General features: G+C 38.3%; 1 protein-coding gene across 2 annotated transcripts in view; it reads right to left on the bottom strand.

Annotated features, from left to right (window-relative positions):
* LOC115210848 (myc box-dependent-interacting protein 1) overlaps window positions 1-24,639 on the bottom strand; it is a 165,995-nt gene that overhangs the window by 26,300 nt on the left and 115,056 nt on the right. For both annotated transcript variants that reach the window (XR_004998910.1, XM_029779604.2), the window contains exons 4-6: window positions 23,352-23,446; window positions 13,236-13,331; window positions 10,657-10,764 (exon numbers count right to left, since the gene is read on the bottom strand). Coding sequence is in view for 1 of the 2 variants with exons in the window: in XM_029779604.2 (XP_029635464.1) it covers window positions 10,657-10,764; window positions 13,236-13,331; window positions 23,352-23,446 (299 nt within the window). In the remaining variant the exon portion in view is untranslated. The remainder of the gene's footprint in view (window positions 1-10,656; window positions 10,765-13,235; window positions 13,332-23,351; window positions 23,447-24,639) is intronic.

Below are 24,639 nucleotides of genomic sequence, written 5' to 3'. Positions count from 1 at the left end.
GCCCCTGGCTTCCCAGTCCCCGGTCGAACCGTCCAACCCGTGCTAGCGCGGAAAACGGACGTTAAACGATGATGATGATGATGATGAAAACTGGATGGTCAAAGCAGGAATGCCTTTGATCCTACATTTGTTTGATCAGAACAAACTTGGAGCTAAACAACAACAAAGCAAATAAAAAAAGGTGTCTATCAACAATAAAATAAACAGAAAAGAAAACACAAACTTCACTATGAATTTCACATTGATATAAAAAGAAAATACAATAAAACATTTAAATAAAAGAGTGTCTGGAAGACAAGAATTTAAACACCATCACTGATATTAAGATAAGCTATATATCTGAAATTTGCCCTAATTTAGCTGGGTGACTTCTATTTCCAACCACATTATAGTTGACTGGTTGGCTTTCAAAAGAAAATCAAGCTATGAAACTTTGTTTCAACAATCAAAGCAAAGTAATGCAATTTCCAGAACCATCACAATCTCTGTTACTATGGAAATATTAATGTGTGTGTATGAGAAAGAAATTGAAAGAGACTGAGTGGGTGAGTGATAAACAATGAAAGCTAGACAGGGAATGAAAAATAGAATGAAGGTAAGAAAGTTATTTGGGTAAGTCAGTCGGGTATCAGTCTGCCCACATAAAGGTCTATGATTTACAAACAACTGGTGTGTCCCTCAAAAACAATCTCAGTGCCTCAGTCCACATACATAACATAATAAGGTTCAGTTCAGTGTTGTCATCTTCCTCATCATTTAACATCCGTCTTCCATGCCGACACGAGTTGGACGGTTTGACTGAAAACTGGTAAGCCGTACCAGGCTCCAATCTTACTTGGCATGGTTTCTATGGCTCGATGCCCTTCCTAACACCAACTACTCCAAGAGTGTAGTCCGTGCCCTTTACGTGCCACTAGCATTGGTACTAGTTATGTAACACCTGCGTCAGCCATGACTATGATTTCACTTGACTTGACAGGTCTTCTCAAGCATGGTATACTCTTTTCTACTCTAGATACAAGGCCTGAAATTTTGGGGGAGCGAGGCAGTCAATTAGCTCGACCCCCAGGACGCCACTTGTACTTAATTTATTGACCCCGAAAGGATGAAAGGCAAAGAGAACCTCAGCAGAATTTGAACTCACAACGTAAAGACAAACGAAGTACCACTAAGCATTTCACCTGGCGTGTTAAACGTTCACATGCCGGGTGAAATGCTTAGTAGTATTTCGTTTGCTGTTACGTTCTGAGTTCAAATTCCACCTCGGTCGACTTTGTCTTTCATCCTTTTGGAGTCGATAAATTAAGTGCCAGTTACACACTGGGGTCGATGTAATCGACTTAATCCCTTTGTCTGTCCCCTCTATGTTTAGCCCCTTGTGGGCAATAAAGAAATAAGAGAGGTAGAAGCTCTCTGAACTTTGCCCAGCTTATTTTTATTCTAGCTTCCACCTCCACTACTGACTTGGTCACCTACATAACAGAAGCTATCAACTACTAGTTTTCCTCCTTGGCATTTGATAGAGTCTATTTTCTGGACATTTTTAGTGTTAATTGTACCTGTGCACCTTCCACACAAAAACTATTTTCCCTATTAACCTTCCTTTGATATTACTGCACCTCTTATGTGTCCATAGCTTGCATCAAGTATATCCTATGGAATTTCCACCTATACCTTTTCTACAGATCAAACAGGGCCATCTACCTGAAGGCATTTATGATTTGTTTGCTCCCCTACTTACTACAACTTTGTTGTTTGCTAGATTAACTCTAAGGCCCTTTGATTCTAGACCTTGCTTCCATGCCTGAAATTTCTTCTCTAGTTCTGGTAGTAATTCGGCTATAAGAACAAGGTCATCAGCATAGAGAAGCTCCCAGGGGCAGCCCATCTCAAATTCCTCTGCTATTTCCTAGAGGACTACTATGACCAAGAGGGGGTTGAGGACTGATCCTTGGTGGACTCCTACTTGTACCCTGAATTCATTGCAATGCTTGTTGCTAACCTTCACCTTACTGACAGCATCCCTGTACATGGCTTATACAACTCTCACCGACCACTCATCTATCCCTGGCTTCTGCATTGACCATCCAATAAAGGAATGAAGGATTCTGTCAAAGGCTTTCTCCATGTCGACAAAATCCAAGTACAGGGGTTCATTTTTGGATAGATAATTATCTTGATGTTGCCTAACAAGGAATATAGCTTTAGCCATGCTCCTGCCTGGCACATCTCATCTACACTAACTCTCTTCTTAATTAATTGAGCTATGACCATTTCTTTGACTTTCATCACCTGGTCCAGCAATTTGATGCCTCTGTAATTATTCCTGTCAAAAGCATCACTTTTGCCTTTGTAGCAGTTGACTATAATGCTGCTATACCAATCATTGGGTATGACTCCCTCATGGACGATCTAATTAGCTAAACAAAATAGAAATTCTCCATAACTTTAGTTTGTCATGATGAGTTCAAATCTTAGTAAAACTCAATGGTAATAGAAAACTGGATGTAAAAACGATGATGATGATGATATATATACCTGTATATTTATATATGATGTGACTCTTCCCATCCTCTACTGGATGTGAGTAACCATCCAGACCCTCTACAAGAATCTGCACTGCCCCACCCACTTTTCATAGTTCAATCCCTCATCCACTAGTATAAAGCTGAAGTATGTATTTCTGAAGCTGCATGCCAATTTCAACAGTGCAAGTGGCATGAATAGAAGCACCAAGTCCATGCTGTAAAAAGTGATTGGCATTAGAAAGAACATCCAGCCATAGAAACCATGCCAAAACAGAGATTGGAGCATGGTGCAGTGCTTGGTCACATTGGATCCTGTCAAACCATCCAATCCAAGCCAGCATGGAATACAGATGTTAATTTATGATGATGATCATGATCATGATGGAAGATACTTCTATAAGGTGCAGACAAGGCTGGCTGCCATGTGCTTTCAAGTTCAATATCGCTGTGTGGGTCTTTGTGCAAATGTTTTCAACTGTACCCTAAGATCAACCAATACTTTGTGAGTGGAATCACTAGATGGAAACTGTATGGAAACTCATCATGTGTGTGCATGTATAAAGCAAGACAAGTTCACTCCTGCTGGTACCATAACAAAAATGCATCAAATACACTTTTAAAAATGATTAGGGTTTGGGTGTTATGAACAACATGCAGCCATAGAAATGATGCCTAGGAGAAAATATACAAGCGAGAAGTGGTCTTCCAGCCCAACAAGGAGAGCAGTAACACCAAACAACAACTTGAACTATGACAACCCATCTCACTCACATCAGCATGGAAAGCAAATCTAAAACAATGAGGAGGATGATGATAAAAAATTTGCTGAGTCTACATATGTTTGTTACTCTCCATGCATGGAGTTCTTCAATTAAGATTATTCACAATTACACACATACACCCCCACACACATAGATGTATGTATGTGTGTATGTATGTATGCAAGCATGTATTATCTTGCTCTTTGTTAGAACACTCAGTGAGAAATTATTGATCTGATAACTACAGGACTGCTATTTTGACCTAATTTACATTTCATTCACCTTTAGTGTAGTCAGAACCACATATCTTTAGTTAGACAGTTTATACAGCTGTCAGTGTTCCATAATCAATCAACCACCGGTGTACACTTTGTAATAAGAGAAAAATTATATAATATACCACCCATAGGTTTATATAGATTATTTCAAAACAATGCATAATCATAGACAAGTGAGCAAGAAGTCTCTGGGTTCAATCCCACTGTGTAAAACCTTGGGAAAACACCTTCCCATGTAGCCTGAGGTTGACTGAAGCTTTGTGAATAGAATTTGGTAGATGGAAACTGCAGAAACGTGTGTGTGTGTGTGTTTATTTATGCCAAGTTGCATCCATCTACATCAAAGACATAACCTAGCCATTTTATACGTACAGATTGGTAAAATAAGCACCAGATTAAAATACTAGAGTTAATATGATTGACTAAAGCCCATGGCTGCAGTGAAATGACTGAAGCCTATAAAAGAATCATCATCATCATCGTTTAGCGTCCACTTTCCATGCTAGCATGGGTTGGACGGTTCAACTGGGGTCTGAGAAGCCAGAAGGCTGCATCAGGCCCAGTCTGATCTGGCAGTGTTTCTACGGCTGGATGCCCTTCCTAATGCCAACCACTCCGTGAGTGTAGTAGGTGCTTTTTACGTGCCACCCGCACAGGTGCCAGACGGAGCTGGCAAACGGCCACGTTTGGATGGTGCTTTTTACGTGCCACCAGCACGAGGCCAGTCGGGGCGGCACTGGCAATGGTCACGAACGGATGATGGTGCCAGACGAGTCAATATATATTTAACATTTGCCATGTATAATTTAGAAGTCATAATTAGGTATCCGACAGCAGTGAAACTCAATAAGACTAAGGCGGGGAATTGACAGAATTGTTAGAGCATAAAAAAAAGTGTTTTTGGTAATTGCTTTGGTGTTTTGCACCCTCAGTTCTTGGTTAGTAGATTTAATTCATCACTTGCTCCAACATGGCCATGTATCCTTGAAGGACTATGACCAGATTTTACTGTTTCAAGCATTCAGACCAAGTTTCCAGTTTGAGATAACTTTCACTCTTCCTGTCTAGGATACCTCTAAAAAAAAAAAAAAAACAAACAAAAAATAAAGGCTTTTGGATGCTCCCTTCATTCCCTGACTAAACGGTTAAAGAGAACAATAAAAAGTAGGTCAAAATTGTGACCCTCTTTGGTTGCTAGTCTCATGGATTTTCTCAGAGTTATATCTCCCAAAATATTTAATAGTGAAGTAAATATATATTTATCATCATCAACTTTCTGACATCCATCTTCCATATTGGCATGGGATGAGTGGTTGGACAGGATCTAACATGTCTGAGGACTGCATTATGCTCCATTGCCTGCTTTGGTATGGTTTCTACAGCTGGATGCCCTTTTTAATGCCAATCACTTAACAGAGTGTACTGTTCTTGAATTTATGGTCAATATTATGCTACCACCATTCAACTGTGACTTCAGTATTCTCCTTTTGTAAGGCAGTGAGCTGGCAGAAATGTTAGCATGCTGGGCAAAATGCTTAGAGGTATTTCGTCTGTCTTTACGTTCTGAGTTCAAATTCCGCCAAGGCTGACTTTGCCTTTATCCTTTCGGGGTCAATAAATTAAGTACCAGTTGCATAGTGGGGTTGATAAATTAAGTACCAGTTGCATACAGGGATTTATCTAATCAATTAGCCACTTCCTCCAAAATTTTGGACCTTGTGCTTAAAGAAGAAAAGAAAAGAATAATCTCCTTTTGTACTCTTTTATAACCCCATCTTTCATTTCCTTCTTTTTTGGTTCTGTCAGCCTCTAGCATATCCAGATATTTATATCTTGTAACCGTTTCTAAGTCCTTCATTCTTTCATATTCTGGCATTTGTATATCTTCTCTTTGAACCCCTTTCTCTTTCCTCAAAATTAATCCTGTGCACTTTATTTTAGTAACCCAAACTCCATTCAAACATATTCAGAAAATATTCAGCTACCATTTACTTGATTGGCCAACTGTTCCTCTTTCCAATAACTATATTTCCCTGTTTCACTACACCTTCCATTGTTTCCCCCCAACTTTCTTAATCATTCTTGTATTGCTGATCTGTTTGACTGATTGATCCCGAATTCCACTCCAAAATTCTCTACTTTCTTCTGCATTCAGGAAAACTATCTCATTTCTTTTATACTCTCAAGTTCATCAAATAACACTATTTTCTAATTTGAATGGAACTGTCTATTCTGTCTGTATCATTCATTTCTTAAATCATATCTTTCCAATTTTGCATTAACTGATACCACTCTTTGTCTCAACTACTCATACACTATGTTAATGTATTTTTGGGGTAATTTTTGTAATCGTTTTCCAAACTTTCCCTCATCATGTAACTCTCTTATATTCAGTATGTTGATTCTACCCTAGTTCGGAGGCGCAATGGCCCAGTGGTTAGGGCAGTGGACTCGCGGTCGTAGGATCGCGGTTTCGATTCCCAGACCAGGCGTTGTGAGTGTTTATTGAGCGAAAACACCTAAAGCTCCATGAGGCTCCGGCAGGGATGGTGGTGATCCCTGCTGTACTCTTTCACCACAACTTTCTCTCACTCTTACTTCCTGTTTCTGTTGTACCTGTATTTCAAAGGGCTGGCCTTGTCACTCTCTGTCACGCTGAATATCCCCGAGAACTACGTTAACGGTACACGTGTCTGTGGAGTGCTCAGCCACTTACATGTTAATTTCACGAGCAGGCTGTTCCGTTGATTTGGATCAACCGGAACCCTCATCGTCATAACCGACGGAGTGCTTCCATCCATCTACCCTAGTTCACCATTCATTTCTTGAACAGGAAATTAATTCTCTTTCCATTGCAATTCTTTATAATTTCTATTATTTTCTTCTTTAAACCCGACTGTTTCCACTACCATATTTGCAGAGTTATATACCAAAGTATTTGTTGGAAACATAGATGATATGCCATTTACTTTGTGTTTCTATTATTACTATAAAAATACTGGAAAAACAAATAACCAGAATAGGGAAACTGAAAACAGAAACAACCCCTATAAGATATCTTGGGAATGATTAACAGCCATGTAGACAGATATGTAACCAAAACTCCAGGACATATGCTTATGCACAATATACAGACAATATCAAGACTGGACACTTCGAACACATAAAATACTTTTCAGTGCAATGAAAAAGACAAAATTGAAACAAAATATTTCTCAAATCCAGGGATACATAGCTGTTCAGTGAAAGTGTCAGAGACCCCCTTCGGTCATGACACAGACCATGGGATTGCACCTAGAAAGTTACCCTCCTAGACACAAGTCCGGGCGAGGTTGTTTATGAAAGACCAGCAGTCGCCCATGCATACCAACCTCCCCTCTCCACGCCACCAGTGTTATCCAAGGAAAAGACAAAGGGGCTGATACAGCTTGGCACCCGTGACATCTCAACTCATTTCTACAGCTGAGTGAACTGGAGCAACGTGAAATAAAGTGCCTTGCTCAAGAACACAACACGCAGCCCGGTCCGGGATTCGAGCTCACAATCTCACGATCATAAGCTCGACGCTCTAACCACTGAGCCATGCGCCTTCACTAGTGAAGTGAAAGTGTAAAACTACAATAAAACTACTGAAAAATAATAAAAATATAAATAGCAGTTGTATAATGAAGAGGTTGAGGTGGGAAGAAAACGTATCACATTCTTTCCCCCAAGCATTCTAATACATGGATGAATACCTAAATATTCACATATAGTCTCTTGGATTAAATTAATTTTTTTTTCTACAGTTGGATGCTCTGTTGAGCACATTTACTTTCATAAAGCAGATTTTAGTCCTTTGCTTGTTGGCTAATGTCAATTTTGCACTAGTTTTTCATAATATCATAAATTAGACAGCTTGGATATATTTGCGTAAGATGTTCAAGCAAATATTTTACAACCTGAGATTATTCCACATTTATGAAGTAAAAACGATAGATATTTTCAGCTATATGGATTCAAGCAGATATAAATATACCTAAATTAAAATCAAGTTTTAAAATACTTTCTTTTCGTTTAGACAGACTGGCAACACATTTTCAGCAAAGAGGAAACAAAGGGACCAAAATAAATATTCTATCTTTTGTGTATCTCCAAAAACAAGATTTGTAGTTAAGAATCGCAGATCTTAACATACAATCTTGTGTTCGAGCATAATGTATGTTATATCCTAACATACATTATACACAAACACAAGAATGAACATATGCATTTATGAAATAATATCAGATACCTTTAAGTGTAACACATTTAATAATGTACCAGGTCAAGATGTTTTCTTCACATGACTGTGTTAACCTAGCCATGAGAAAGAGCCATCAGGAAATTTCTGCACAGTTTTACTGCAACAGATATTTTATGCAATGGGAGATGGGATGTCAGGATATAAAGTGTCACTCAGTCAAGGGAACTTTTAATATTCTTGTGTAGCAACTAGTGATTCACTAGTTGGCTGGATCAGATACAGAAGGGAGATTTCTGGAAAATATACCTACATCCTAGACTGATGTCAATGGTTATATAGTTCAATTTTTTGTTGAAACTTGTTTTTAAAGTGAGAAGACATTTGAACAGAATCCTGCAGATACAAACTGAGCTACGAAAAAAACAAGAAAAGACAGTAACAACTATGCAAATAGTGAAATACAAATGGAGATGTAAAGACTTAAATTATTGTGAATAAGGAATTTCACTCTGTGTATGATGAGTTAGTGTACATCAAACATCAATATTAAGTTTCGTCAGTGTTGTTCATCTTTGTCATAAATACTGTCACTAGAATTTAGGCCCTTTGGAGCTTCTAAGTGTAGAAAAATGGTTTTCAATCAAAATTTTTTTACTTAAATGTGAGAAAAAACAAAATCATAAACAATAAGTATAAATTTGGTCTGTCCAATCCAAAGTTGACAGGTTAAAATAGCTATGTTGACTTGGACTGTTCTACGAGGAAGCACTGGTTACTGTTGTCATTCAGTGCCAGATCAGCCTTGACCAAAAAGATCAAAAATCAATAGTGCTCCAGCTGTGATCATGTCTTTTTGTATAACTAGAACTACCTTGTCAATATGTTCTTCCTTTTTAAGATACTAAGGTATGATTTGAGGACAAATTAACTGCTGCTGTTTTTAATTGGTTAAGTGACCTCATTGGTGACACAGCTGGTAGTTACACTGTACTTATAAACATTTAGTATTGATGACCTAAGAAGTTCCTCTATTCTGAGGTGGATAGCACTTATCTTTAGAGACAGCCAAAGAAATAATGGACAGCCTGTCATCCAGATCTGAAGTGTCTACATGTTGATAAATGTTGGACTGACACTTGAGTCCAACCTTCATGTATTAGGAACAATGGTAAAAAAACCAAAAAAAAACACTGTAGTTGAAGCATGACAATCTATTGAAATACTTGTATGAATTTGTATCATCATCATCATCATGAAAATTTAATTTGAATCCAATAATGTTTGTACACTTTAAGGCCACACACAGATATATTTTAACTTATTTCAAATAGCCATATCAGTACGTCTACATACATCATTCACAGTCAGTTTTACTGTAATATTCTACGTACGTTTGATACAAACTATCTAGTACGTACATTTGCACTGTATAAGACCATTTCTGACCTTGTAAGTACTTTTGAACTTTTGAAACTATATATATATATGAGCTGGTGCCACATAAAAAGCACCTGCACAGGAGACATGTAAAACACATGCCAGTGCCATGTAAAAAGCTCCCGTGTTAGGGCTGCATAAAAGCACCTGTATTAGGGCCACATAAAAGCACTCGTATTAGGGCCATGAAAAGCACCTGTACTGATGCCTTGAAAGAGCACCCACGCTGGTGCCAAGTAAGAAGCACCCATGCTGATGACACAGATAAAGCACCTGCACTGGTGACATAGAAAAGGCACCCATGCCGGTCACACAGAAAAGGCACCTGTGCCGGTCTCACAGAAAAGGCACTTGTGCCAGTGACACATAAATAGCACCTGTGCTGGTGCCAAGTAAAAAACACCCATGCCGGTACCATGTGAAAACCATTCATGCTAGTGCTTCATAAAAAGTACTCATGCCAGCGCCACATAGAAATCACCTATGCTGGTGCCACATAAAAAGCGTCAATCCCAATGCCATGTAAAAATCACCTATGCTAGTGCCACATAAAAGGTCCCTGTGCTGGTGCCACATAAAAGGTCCCTGTGCTGGTGCCACATAAAAGGTACCTGTGCTGGTGCCACATAAAAGGTCCCTGTGCCGGTGCCACATAAAAGGTCCCTGTGCTGGTGCCACATAAAAGGTCCCTGTGCCGGTGCCACATAAAAGGTACCTGTGCCGGTGCCACATAAAAGGTCCCTGTGCTGGTGCCACATAAAAGGTCCCTGTGCCGGTGCCACATAAAAGGTACCTGTGCTGGTGCCACATAAAAGGTCCCTGCGCTGGTGTCACATAAAAGGTCCCTGTGCTGGTGCCACATAAAAGGTCCCTGTGCCGGTGTCACATAAAAGGTACCTGTGCCGGTGCCACATAAAAGGTCCCTGTGCTGGTGCCACATAAAAGGTCCCTGTGCTGGTGCCACATAAAAGGTCCCTGTGCTGGTGCCACATAAAAGGTACCTGTGCCGGTGCCACATAAAAAGCACCTGCACCAGTACCATTTAAAAAGTGGCTGTACTGGTGCTATGTAACGGAAACTCAGTACATTTTGTAAAATGGTTGGCATTAGAAAAGGCATCTAGCCATAGAACCCATGTGAAAAATACATTGGAACCAGGGCAGCTCTCTGATGTCAAACCATCCAAACCATGCAAGCATGGAAAACTGACAATAAGTGATGATGATAATGATATATATAACATATATATTAAATTAATATTATACACATCAATGCCCAAGTATGCATACATACACACTAAACACACAGTAAATATCTGAAACCAGCAAAATAAACATGTAAAATAAATTTGTCATTTTACCACAAATAAAAGTAATAGAATAAAATATCTGAACTTTAGTAAAAATAATGAAATATGTTATTCTTACTTTTGCAATTTTTGCTTCATCTCTTTTTTTCTGTCCAATCATGTTTTCTAGTGTATGCCTCGTGTTATCCAAATCAACAAGCTTTCTTCCTCTTTTATTGATTTTCATCTGAAAGGAGTAGAAAATACATGGTGATGAGGATAGCAGTAAAGGTGAAAAAACAAGGAAGATTATTATGAATATAGTGATGGAGATTAAACAAACATTCAAATTAAAGGGGAAGATATCTAGATTAAAACTATAATAAGGAAGCATGGCTATGACAATATGAAGCTAAGAAATTTGCTTTACAACCATTTCGTTCTGAGTTTGATCCCACAAAACTGCAGCTTCGGTAAATGATTTTTCTATCAAAGTCTCAAACTAACCAATGCTTTGTGAATGCAATTTCAAAGATGAAGTTGTGCAAAAAACCATTATTATATGTATATATATATATATATATATATAATATATATATATATATATTTCTTTACTACCCACAAGGGGCTAAACACAGAGGAGACAAACAACGACAGACAAAGGGATTAAGTTGATTACATCGACCCCAGTGCCTAACTGGTACTTAATTTATCGACCCCGAAAGGATGAAAAGGCAAAGTCGACCTCGGCAGAATTTGAACTCAGAACGTAAAGACAGACGAAATACCTGTTTCTTTACTACCCACAAGGGGCTAAACACAGAGAAGACAAACAACGACAGACAAAGGGATTAGGTCGATTACATCGACCCCAGTGCGTAACTGGTACTTAATTTATCGACCCTGAAAGGATGAGAAGGCAAAGTCGACCTCGGCGGAATTTGAACTCGGAACGTAACGACAGACGAAATACGGCTACGCATTTCGCCCGGCGTGCTAACGTTTCTGCCAGCTCACTGCCTTACATTATATTATATGTATATATGTATGCACAAGCATGGTTATGAGGTTGAGAAGCTTGCTTCCCAGCTATGTGGTCTCAGGTTCAGTCCCATGCCATAGCACTTTGGGCAAGTGTCTTCTACTATAGCCCAAGCTGACCAAAGCATTATGAGTAGATTTGGTAGACGAAAACTGAAAGAAGCTTGTGATATGTGTGTGTGTGTGTGCATGTAACCTTGTTTTGACAGTATGTGATGGTTGTAGATGAGCCTCACTGTCATAAAAGCCATGTTGTTTGCTTCCAGTTTTCTGTAGAAAATATGTCTAGGCATGGGGAAATATCAACTTACTTGGAAAGAAGTGAGGGTTGACGACTATGAGAATTTACCTTAAATAGACTCCCTCTGACTCATGCAAGCTTGGAAAAGTGAAATTTAAATGATGATAATTAGGTGTATCTTTTGATGGTGAATATTGAGAGAAATGTAGATATCAATAAGGAAACACCCTCCCCCACCACCCACACACACAAAAAAGGACAGTTCTTTGAAGCAAAACTCCCATGTGATATTTGATTTGCCAAACTACACAGACACCATTATAAATGCAGTGAATAAGTAACTGACCATTTGGAAATGCATAACCAACAATGTTATTATTCACAAAATGCAATACAAAATTTTTTTACAAATCAGTGTATATACATTGTTTCCAAACAAAAATAAGGTATTTAACAAGTAACCGGCCTCATTACTTCATTATACTAACAATATAGTAATTAGAATAAAGCAGCAATAAATTTATTTTTGAAAAGAATGAAATGAATACTTTTCCAGCCATGAAATGAATTGCTTTTTTAAAAAAGAAATAACAATATGAGTTCCCAGCTGTAGAATTCCTATCTAGGAATTTTTAACATATAACAATCTTCAATTATGAGTTGTAACAAAAACAAAATTACATTAATTCTAATATAACTCATCATCATACAAGCTGGTACTTTGTATAAACTAGTGGCATAGTACCATACAGAGAAATTACTAAATCACAACTGACTTTGTGGTATATTTAATGCTTTGCCTGTCCAAAGTATTTTCACGAGTTCGTTCTGAACATCTATACTTACTCCTTACTCTCTTTTACTCTTTTACTTGTTTCAGTCATTTGACTGCAGCCATGTTGGAGCACCGCCTTTAGTCGAGCAAATCGACCCCGGGACTTATTCTTTGTAAGCCCAGTACTTATTCTATCGGTCTCTTTTGCCGAACCGCTAAGTGACGGGGACGTAAACACACCAGCATCAGTTGTCAAGCAATGCTAGGGGGACAAACACAGACGCACAAACATACACACACACACTTATATATATATACATATATACGACAGGCTTCTTTCAGTTTCCGTCTACCAAATCCACTCACAAGGCATTGGTTGGCCCGGGGCTATAGCAGAAGACACTTGCCCAAGATGCCACACAGTGGGACTGAACCCGGAACCATGTGGTTGGTTAGCAAGCTACTTACCACACAGCCACTCCTGCGCCTTGTTTTCAGACTTTTAGTTAACCCTTGTTTTATATATTTTGAATAGCTTAAAGCTTTTCTTTCATAGGCCCCAAATTACTTGAAAAAATTAGGAATGTGAATCATACATTATGGATGTCATACTTGGGAAAGACAAAGAATTAATAATAATAATTTCGAAAATTTAACTTACTCTTAACTCTGGAAATTTATTCAAATGTATGATAATTGGCTCTTGGACATGGTCATTCAAAGAAGTTATGTAATCCATCCAGTGCAATTCAAAAGACTGAAACAAGAAATTAAAAATATAAGTACTTCATCTATCATCATCATCATCATTGTTTTAACCTCTACTTACCAATTTAATATTTGGCATGCTGCACCGAATACCAGTATTCTTCTTGACCCTACTGTCTCATTTGTAGTGACACAACACTGAGATAACTTCAATTCTTCCTTTTGATGTATTTTTCACTATCAGCTCAAGGTACATTTTCACCCAGCAGATAGCATAATCATACACATTACATATCCATACCATAAAAATTTATTATCTTTTCCATTTCAACTGATGCCATTAATGCTCAACAGATTTATCAATTCACTTACACTTTACATCCTCATCTTCATTTTATGTTTGCTTTCCAAGCTGACAGGATTACACAAATAGTCATGTACCAAGTCACCTCTCATAGACTGGTGCCAGTGTACAAGGAACATTCCAGAAGTTTTGAGGCTGTTTTTTTTTTTAGGAGAAGCAATCATATCTGTTTTTGGTTATTGTAATTTTAGTATATCATTACTATACATATAATAAGCTACCTACCAACTTCTATTATTCGAGACAGAAGGATATGGCTGTAATAGCATTTTGAATACACCCTATTAAACACTGCTTGTCACAGTTAACTAGTTTTCAGACTGCAGTCGGAACTGCAATAAAGTTTTGTTAAACTGGGGAAAAAATGCTACAAAAACTTATGAAATACTCCAGACTGCTAATGGATTAACTTTTACACTGGCACAAGAAGTCCAAGAATGGTAGAGAGGAATGTCAGAACATCAGAGCTGGTTAAGAAAATTAGCAATTTTCTGGATGAAGACTGTTGTGTGTCTACAATGATAATAAGTATACAGTTTGGAGTTGATGTGTCAATTGTTCACAGAATTATTCATGAAAATTTGAATAAGCACAAAGTTTGTTCCTAAGGTGAGCATCCTGACAACCAGCTATTTGACAGAGGTGGGCATCAAAATTGTCTCTCACCTGCCCTACAGTCCAGACTTTTGGTTGTTCCACAAGCTGAAGGAGAACCTCAGGGACAGTTGTTGTTAAAATGAATGGGGTTGTGACAAGGGTCCTGGACACCTTCACTTTGGAGGTCTTCCATGGGACCTTTATGAAACGGCTGGAGCACAACAACAAATGCATCTAACTGTAGAGACCATGCCAAAATAAAATGGATAAGTGAGACATGGTTCTCCAACCCTCTTATGAGGGCAATAACTCTGGATAAGAACTGACTTGGTTACTAATGATTCATCCAGCTCATGCCATCATGGAAAGCTGAAGTAAAATAATGATGATATCACACACACACACACACACACACACAGACACTTCTTGAATCTTTCTCCTTAACAACCATCAGACCAATTTCAGAAAGTTATATCCACTGATGGCCTATTGTTCTGTCATCCACCAGTGGACTCTCACCTTGCAGAAATATGGTGAAAGCAATGTTGTTGCCCTTAATATCAGCAAAACTTTCAATCATATTTAGCATGAAAATTTCCAATCAAAACTGACAACCTAAGTCTCCACCAATTTCTCATCTCTTGGATTGGTAGCTCCCTCACAGATTGCACTATCGCAGTGTGTTAATGGAGCTTTTTCAGTTCCTCCTACCAACTTCAATGCAACCCAGAGTCTGGTTTTGTCTTCCACTATCTCTCTTTAATGACTTTCTTGCAGGCACACCCAACAATGCTTCTTCTTACACCAATGGTACCACCTTTCATTCTCGCTGGGCCCTCCCAAATTAAGCATTATCGGCATGCAACCTAAATACCACATACAAAAAAAAACCACACCAATTTCATGGAAAAAGACATCAAAAGCATCTATTAATTGGGATATGTCAAGCTTGTCTCTTTCAACAGCCAGAAAACACCAATGCTACTCATGTAAGAAAACACCATTGCACCACACTACTAGAGCTCTTACACTTGCCACAAATGTTGGGTCTTAGTATCACTGAAAATCACTGTTGGTGAACGCACATCCTTAACTAGAACCATATCCCAATGACTGACTCTTCTTTTCAGGGCTAAAATATACCCCAACCTCAACAATTATTGATACTCATCAAAATTTAGGTAAGACCCACTGTAGTGTATTGCTCTCATATCAGGGATAGTGCTGCAATTACACATACAGACATTCAGAAAAGGACCAACCAAGGACTGATATAAAGGCTTTCATAGATATGCTCCAGCCTCTAGCTCAGACATGCTCTTTCCTCTCTGCCTTTTCTGCTAGTAGTATTGTGGTCTCTACTCCTCAGCGCTGGCTGGGCTCATTCCACTTCCACTTAGTAATACCCAATCCATTCATCTCTCCTCTTCTTGTCAATCTTGTTATGTCCAAATCCTAGGTCTCACGCTAATCACTATGCCATGTGTTTCTTTCCCAGAAAACTGGCCAGCTGGAACTCCTTCTCTGCCTGTGTCTTTTCTAATGGTGCTCAATTTACAATGAGTCAAGAGAAACATTAATGGCATTAATCCGAGAACTCCAAATCCAGCAAGAGGAAAAAAATGAAATCCCATGTAAGATAAAACAAAATGTAGACAGACACTCCATTCTCCAAGCAATATTACTTTACTCTTCCAATCACATTATATATCATCATCATCATCGTTTAACGTCCGCTTTCCATGCTAGCATGGGTTGGACGGTTCAACTGGCGTCTGGGAAGCCCGAAGGCTGCACCAGGCCAGTCAGATCTGGCAGTGTTTCTACAGCTGGATGCCCTTCCTAACGCCAACCACTCCGTGAGTGTAGTGGGTGCTTTTTATGTGCCACCGACACAGGTGCCAGACGAGGCTGGCGAACGGCCACGATCGGATGGTGCTTTTTATGTGCCACCGACACAAAACCTCGCTAAGATAAGTATTTATTTATATTTAAGATCTTTAAATTGTAAATTTTAATATTTTATAAGTCTTTAGTGTAATAATATTTTCCTTATGTAAATATCATTGTTTATGTAATGATCTAATTATCGTAATTTTCTATATTATTAGATATATCATCATCATTGTAATTTACTGTCCACTTTCCTTACTAACAGCGTCCCTGTACAGGGCATGCACAGCTCTCACTAACCATTCATCTATTCCTAGTTTCCTCATTGACCACCAGATAAAGGATCGGGGGACCCTGTCAAAGGCTTTACATATTTACACATATGTGTGGGCACACACATATATATCATCATCATTGTAATTTACTGTCCACTTTCCATACTGGCATGGGTTAGATGGCTTGACTGGAATTAGTAAGCTAGAGAACTGTACCAGGTTCAAGTCTGATTTGGCATGGTTTCTATGGCCGGATGCCCTTCCTAATGCCAACCATTCCAAGAGTGTACTGGGTGTTTTTATGTGTCACTAGCAATAGCCACAATTATGATTTCACTTGGCCTGAGAAGTCTTCTCAAGAACAGCAAATCGACAAAGATTTCAATCAATCGTCATCGCCTCTGTGAGATCAGCAGAAAAGACTGTGCCAGCCATTGAAAGATACAAAAATTATTGTATTAACACAGCATAAATGAATTATTTATTTGTCTGGCACACAAAAAAACATTCAGGACAAAAATAAACAAAAGCAAAAAAGGATAAAAAGAGAAGAAAAACACTATTCTAAGCCTTACAGTCTTTTGTCTGATGTAGAAGTGTAACCAATGGGATTGTAAGTTATGCATTCTTTTAAATGGCAAATATTTTCAACTCACAGCCATGTATAAAGTCGCTTGACAATCAAAGATACATAGGCACACACACACACACACACATATATATATATCATAATGCTTGTTTTTATGTTGAGTTATAATAAAAGCACTTTTATATTAAAATGAAGATTTACTCAAAACCTTTTGTAGAGTACATACCTATTATTCTTTTACAAGATTAATGTTGACAGTAACTTCGAAGTTTTGTCCAGCTAGCTTTCATTGGACACTCCACTGAAGGTTAGCAAACCAAAAGAATATATATACACATACACACACACACACATATATATACACACACACACACATATATATATACACACACATACACACACATATATATACACACACACATACACACACACACATATATATATATATACATATATATATATGCATATATACACATATATACATGCATATATACACATATATATGTATATATGCTGCACAGAAGCCTGTTAGCTGCTCTGGCAACGATCACACTTGGATGGTGCTCTTAGCGCTCCACTAGCACTGATACCAGTCATCGAATTTGATTTCGATTTCACTTGCCTCAAAAGGTCTTCGCAAGCAGAGTTTAGTGTCCAATGAAGGAAAGGTACACATAAGTAGGCTGGTTACAGCCATGGCATTGGCCATGAGGTTATGGTCTCACTTGGCTTGCCGAGTCTTCTCAAGCACAGCATATTTCCAAAGGTCTTGGTCACTAGTCATTGCCTCGGTGAGGCCTAATGTTCGAGGGTCATGCTTCACCACCACATCCCAGGTCTTTCTGTGTCTACCTCTTCCACAGATTCCCTCAACTGCTAGGGTGTGACACTTTTTCACACAGCTGTCCTCATCCATTCGCACCACATGACCATCTTGCACACCACATCTGATGCTTCTTAGGTCCAACTTTTCTCTCAAGGTACTTACACTCTGTTGAGTATGCACACTGACATTACACATCAAGTGGAGCATACTGGCTTCATTCCTTGCAAGGAATATTTTCTTACATATTTGTATTGTCCTTTGAAATGCACGTATATATTGAATCCTATTTTGTGTTAAATCTAATTTTGATTCAACATCTTTCTCTCTTCCATTTTTCTATAACTGTTTATGGTATATTTATATTTATAATGATTTTTTTCAACATACATGCATATATACTTATACATACATATATACATATATGTATACATACATACATACATACATATATATACATATATAATCATATATATATATATATATATACACACACACACACACATGCGTGCATGCACATGCACACACACCCATACGCACATTAGGGTGTCCTGAAAGTAATTGTGCATTTTTGACCACTATGAAATATGAAGCAACCAATCATCTCAGAGCCAGGGTTGAACGGGCAAGAACTACCTAGAGATAGTATATCATCTCTTCTATCTGGCAGTGTGTAATTCATAGTCATTTCAGTGATTTACCCTATGGAGAACAAGAACTTTATGAAATAACACATTTGCCATTGCATACTGTATGAGTTTCAAAAGAAAAGTACTGCCACAGAAGCAATGGAAAACATCTGTGAAGTGTATCTGGATGCAGTGAAAGCTTGTGCATATGGTTTAAAAAGTTTGACCCTTTTGTTACCATATTTATTTTGAGATGCTCTGTATTTCTTTCAGTTATTCTAAATATAACATAGAAGTTAGTAAAACAATTTAGTTATCATTCAGCTAGTGTTTAGAACATAAATTGTGACTAAGGTTTGGAAGACTTTAATTGAAAACTTTATTTATGAAAATAAAACATTTGTACTACAGAGCCAGAGGTGATTTCAGTCGGGTTGGTAACAAAAGGGTTAAAGATGGCGATTGTGACATGTCTGACAAGCCTCACTCTGGAAGAGGATCCAGTCTGAACGGCAACCTTTTGAATGAGATTATCACATCAGGTCCACATCAAAGAACTAGAGACTTGGCACAAAAGTTTACTGCGCCGTGTTCAACTATCCACAAACACATCTCAAGCAAATTGGGAAAACATGCTAAGAGGGAATTTGTGTTCCTCTTGAGCTTAGGCTTGTGAACAAAACACAATGCTCCACCAAGCAGTTTTATAACCAGGAACAACAACCTGTTGTTTCTGCAGTGCATTGTTAGGGGTGATGAAAAATGGGCTTTGGTTCACAACAGAAAATGAAAAAGACAATAGGTATTATGTAATAAGAGGCCACTGCTAACTCTAAAATCAGAACTCCATCCACAAAAATCCTTGCACCTGGTGTAAAAAATGCCTGAAAGTAAGTCACAACCAAGCAAGACAACTCACATAAGGCTGTTTCTTAGAGTGACAGACATCGATGTTTCATCATTTTTTTGACTTATCAATGCCACATGCTGAACAAGGCTTACTACAAGCCATATCATCAGCTATGACTATATGCTAAATGGTTTAAGGCGGTGAGCTGGCAGAAATGTTAGCACGCTGAGCGAAATGCTTAGCGGTATTTCGTCTGCGTTACGTTGTGAGTTCAAATTCCGCCGAGGTCGACTTTGCCTTTCCTCATTTCGGGGTCGATAAATTAAGTACCAGTTACGCACTGGAGTCGATGTAATCGACTTAATACCTATGTCTGTCCTTGTTTATCTCCTCTGTGTCTAGCCCCTTGTGGGTAATAAAGAAATAGGTTTAAATAATATCTGTTGGCATGTTCTGACATTTTATACCACAGAAAAAATTCAAATATGAATCAGAAGCAGATATAGTTAAGATGTTTGCTTCACATCCAGATGCCAGATAGTTTTGCATTCAGACCAACTGCGTAGTACCTTGAGCAAGTGTCTTCTACTATTCCCTCTGAGCTGACCAATGTCATGTGAGTGATTATCATCATCATCATCATCATCGTTTAACGTCCACTTTCCATGCTAGCATGGGTTGGACGGTTCAACTGGGGTCTGGGAAGCCCGAAGGCTGCACCAGGCCAGTCAGATCTGGCAGAGTTTCTACAGCTGGATGCCCTTCATAACGCCAACCACTCTGTGAGTGTAGTGGGTGCTTTTTATGTGCCACCGACACAGGTGCCAAAAACAGCATTCCATGAAAACATATCTAGTCATGGAGAAATACTACCTTGTTTGGAAACAGGTAAGGTTTGGCAACAGAAAGGGCACCCAGCTGTAGAAAATCTGCCACAGCGAATTCTATCCAACCCACGCAAGCATGGAAAAGTGGATATTAAAACAATGGTGATGATTGAAGTGGATGATGATTGTGTGTGTGTGTGTATGTGTGTGTGTAGATGTATACAGACACATCGTTTTCCATTAAGTTTTGATCACTGAATTTGTCTAGTAGCAATTCCTGATTGATTTTACAGAATACAATGAATGATTGATCTGCTTGTGTAACATTATGTCATTGTCATAGTTATGACAGCTGTTGCTGCTATGACAGTAGTAGTAGTAGTAGTAGTAGTAATGGTGGTGGTGGTGGTGGTAATAGTAGTAGTAGTAATAGTAGTAGTAGCAGCAGCAGCAGCAACTGCAGGAGCTGTCGCAATAGTAGTAGTAGTACCACCAGCAGCTGCAGTAGCTGCAGCAACAACAGCACCTGCAGCTGCAGTAGTAGTAATAGTAGTAGCAGCACCAGCAGTAGTAGTGGTGGTAGTAGTAGTAGTAAGAACAAAAGTGGAGCTAGTGTTTACTAATTGTGATATATTGTATCAGATAATCACTTTGAGTTTTTAGGACACCTTCAATTAGTCTTTATTCTTGATCTCCCTTCAATCTTTATAAAATGGTTGTGTTTTTAGGTGGGGGGGGGAGGGTTCCCTTGTTTCATTTAAGTGTACTCTTCGATCTAACTTGTGCTTCTTTATTCAAATGCTCACATGATAGGTGAACTAGTATTTCATCTCTGAAAACTGGGGGGGGGGTTCCCTTTTTTTCCTTTCTTTTCTGTATTTTTTTTTTATACATTTGAATGGATCCAACACTACAATCATATAAACACAACACAAAACACCTCATGGTGTTTGCAGCTATCCTGTCATCATCATCATCATCATCATCGTCGTTTAGCGTCCGTTTTCCATGCTAGCATGGGTTGGACGGTTCTACTGGGGTCTGGGAAGCCAGAAGGCTTCATCAGGCCCAGTCAAATCTGGCAGTGTTTCTACGGCTGGATGCCCTTCCTAACGCCAACCACTCCGTGAGTGTAGTGGGTGCTTTTTACGTGCCACCCGCACTGGTGCCAGACAGAGCTGGCAAACGGCCACGAACGGATGGTGCTTTTTATGTGCCACCGGCACGAGGGCCAGGCGAGGCTGGCAACGGACACGAAACGGGGCGGTGCTGGGTGTGATTATTTATGATTGATATTTGTTGTTAATTAAGGGTGTTAGAACATCTATTATTCCACCCCCACCTCAATTTATATCATTTAAACACAAAGTAATTAAACAATAATTAAATATGTTTCATCAGATCTCTGTAATATAAATGGTATGTATACAACTGAGATTCAAGCATTTATTTTGTTGTGCTAAAAAAGAGAGCCAAGTCATAAAAAAAGGAAGCTTAATACTAATAGTTGTAAACATTTAGAATTAATGAGGTTATTACACTAAGTTGCATTAAATTATATAATTAATGATATGACATTTTCCTAAAGTTATTTTCCTTTCACTTTTGATACACAAATAGATTATTAGTCAAGAAGTTGTCATAAATATATTTAGTTCTGTTTAATGAGAGAGAGAGAGATTTAGATACATTTATCAAAATGAATAAGAAAGAGGAAAAGGTGACTCAAAAATGATGCAAACAGACTTGGGTGGCTTGTAAACCACAGGTATAAAATTTAATAGATGATGAAGTAGTGAACAGGTAAAACATTGAATCTAAATCATTTATAGTATTTAGTTTTATTGCTCTACATTCTGAATTCAAATCTCATTAAGGCCAACTTTGGTTTCAACTTCACCAGAGTCAATAAAACAAGTTCTAGTAATACACACATATACAGATACACACACAACTAACCTTCTCCTGTAAAAATATGGCCTTCTACGTAGCAAAATAAAAAAAAAAAGAAAAAAAGAATTAATGGTTTATATGTTGGATCTGATTATTTGATTCTGACATGTGAATGGCACCTGTGCCGGTGACACAAACGGCACCCATGCAGGTGACATGTAAAAGGCACCCAGTACACTCTGTGGAGCGGTTGGTGTTAGGAAGGGTGTCCAGCCATAGAAACCAAGCTAAAACAGACTAGAGTCTTGTGCAGCTCTCTGGCTTACCATCTCCAACTAAACCATCTAACCCATGCCAGCATGGAAAAATGCATAGCATTATATGGGTCAAGGGAATTTATTTCATTCTATTCAATTTGATAAAGGAGTAGAACCAGTTTGCCTAACACTATAAATTTTACCTAGCTACAGAAAACCTTGTTCTACTCCAGTCCCAATAACAAACCTGTTCAATCAACAACAGTACACAAAATGTATGTAAAAGTGGTTTCTTCTACACTATTCTGCTTTTGGTAACATTGTCATAAAACTTAGGGGTTAACTAATCTTACATTTTCATGTTGATCTATAAGTGTTATGTAAAGATTTCAATATGTCTCTAACAATGCAATGTTTCTACTCTCTTTTACATTCTTCCAAATAAACTGTCTTAGCAAATTATCTCTATCCTCTCACTATTTAAAGTATACACTACACAAAATGCATTACCTGCTCCTAATAAATAATAGCTATCCTAGCTTGAAAACACATGAGGATTGGTATCAGAAAAAACATCTAGCCTCAAAACTCTCTGCATCAACAGTTTCATGTGACCTATGCAAGCATTGAAAAATTGACGTTAAAACAATGGTGGTGATCTTTATCAGCTTCTTCAAAATAAACTTTTCTTAATTGCAGATTTCACATAATGTGTTTGTGTAAGCAAATTTGTGCAAACGAGAGAAAGCATGCATGTTTATTTCACCTGCGAGAATGGATGGACTGATGAACTTACTAAAATCCTCAAACATTTTTTTTCCTTTTAAATTTTCTAAAGAACTACAAGAAAATATATTTTGGGAGCAAGCCTTAACTCTTTCTGAGATTAAAAATTTTGTGACAAATTATAGAAGCATAATATACATGTGCATGTGTGTGTGTGTAGCAGGGATGTATTTCATAATAACAATGAACGGCAGACAGGATTTGAAGTCAGAACAACAAAACATCAAACCTTCAGGAAGAAACCCTAATTTAACTATCATTGTACTTAAATAAAGTGAATACTTACCTCTAAATGACTGTGGAAGGTTTTCTGGTCTTCCCAGTCATCTTCATAAACTTCATACAATGTGTCACAGAGTGTCTTGTTGGCATATGATACAGCTGGAAGAGAAATAAACGAGGTTCAAGTGACACCAAGAGAGTGGAGTATTGTTTTAAATGGAAAGGAATACAGGTTGGTAGAATCTGAAGAGACACCATTTTGGTCAATGTATGATGAGAAGGGAGACAGGGGGACAAATAGAAGTCAAATTAAGGTGACTGAACATGATGAAATCACTGTCATCCATCCATACATACAGGCTTGTTCTTTATAGGTGCCAGTTCTACATAAAATGCACTCATGTCAGAGGCATGAAAAAAAGCACTCAGCATACTCTGGAGTGGTTCACATTAGGAAGGGGATCCAGTCATAGAAACCATGCCACAGTTGGCGCCTGGACAGCTACCTGGCCTGTCAGCTCCTGTCAAGTTGTCTAACCCTTGCAAGTATGGAAAAACAGACATTAAATGATGATGATGATGATGAGAGGGATGCAAGAGAAGTACGAAGGAAGAAAATATAGATGAATGAAGGAGACAGAAAAGGAAGAAGGGGGCAGGAGAAAGAAGAGGTAAGAGAGAAAAGACAAGAGGAGAGATGAGAGGGTAGATGAAGACAGGTCATAACTATAAGGAGTTGTTAGAGGGCTAATGTGATGAGAGAAGTGAGATGGAAATGATTAAGATGGAGGTTTTCACTATAAAGAACACCACACACACACACACACATACATTCATTCATTTCCTACCCATTCCATTCAGTCATTATCAGACCATTTGTGAGTGAGAATCTCAGATAAAGTGGCCATTGCCACTTTATCCATGATGGCCATTTGCAGGCTGGATGGGGTGCTCCTCTAACTAAGTGATAAGCCCCGGTTATTGGTGTTTTGATGAAATTTAAACTTAGAATAGAAAGTGCCTGATGAGATACAGCAAGGAATCTCATCTGATACTAACATTTCTCCCAATCCATTGTGCCTGATATCATTAATCCCAAAAGGAGGTAAGGCAAAAGTAATAGAAATAGGTGAGTAGAAGCTTATTCGATTCTTGGTACATTAAAAAATAAAAAGTAGGACAGAATACGCAATGAAAGGTGGTGGTCATGGTGGCAATCAATCTTCCAGTCAAACCAAAGAAACAAGGTTTGTTTTTTTCCATTACTAATATTATCTGTTCTAACTCCTGATAAGAGGGGTGCTACCTTGCTTTTTTCTAGTGACAGATGAGATTCGAACTTAGAATGCACA

Source organism: Octopus sinensis, linkage group LG4, assembly GCF_006345805.1.
Source record: "Octopus sinensis linkage group LG4, ASM634580v1, whole genome shotgun sequence".
Taxonomy (NCBI): domain Eukaryota; kingdom Metazoa; phylum Mollusca; class Cephalopoda; order Octopoda; family Octopodidae; genus Octopus; species Octopus sinensis.
The sequence above is the reverse complement of the archived record's forward strand: the minus strand, read 5'-3'. Positions and strand labels throughout refer to the sequence as shown.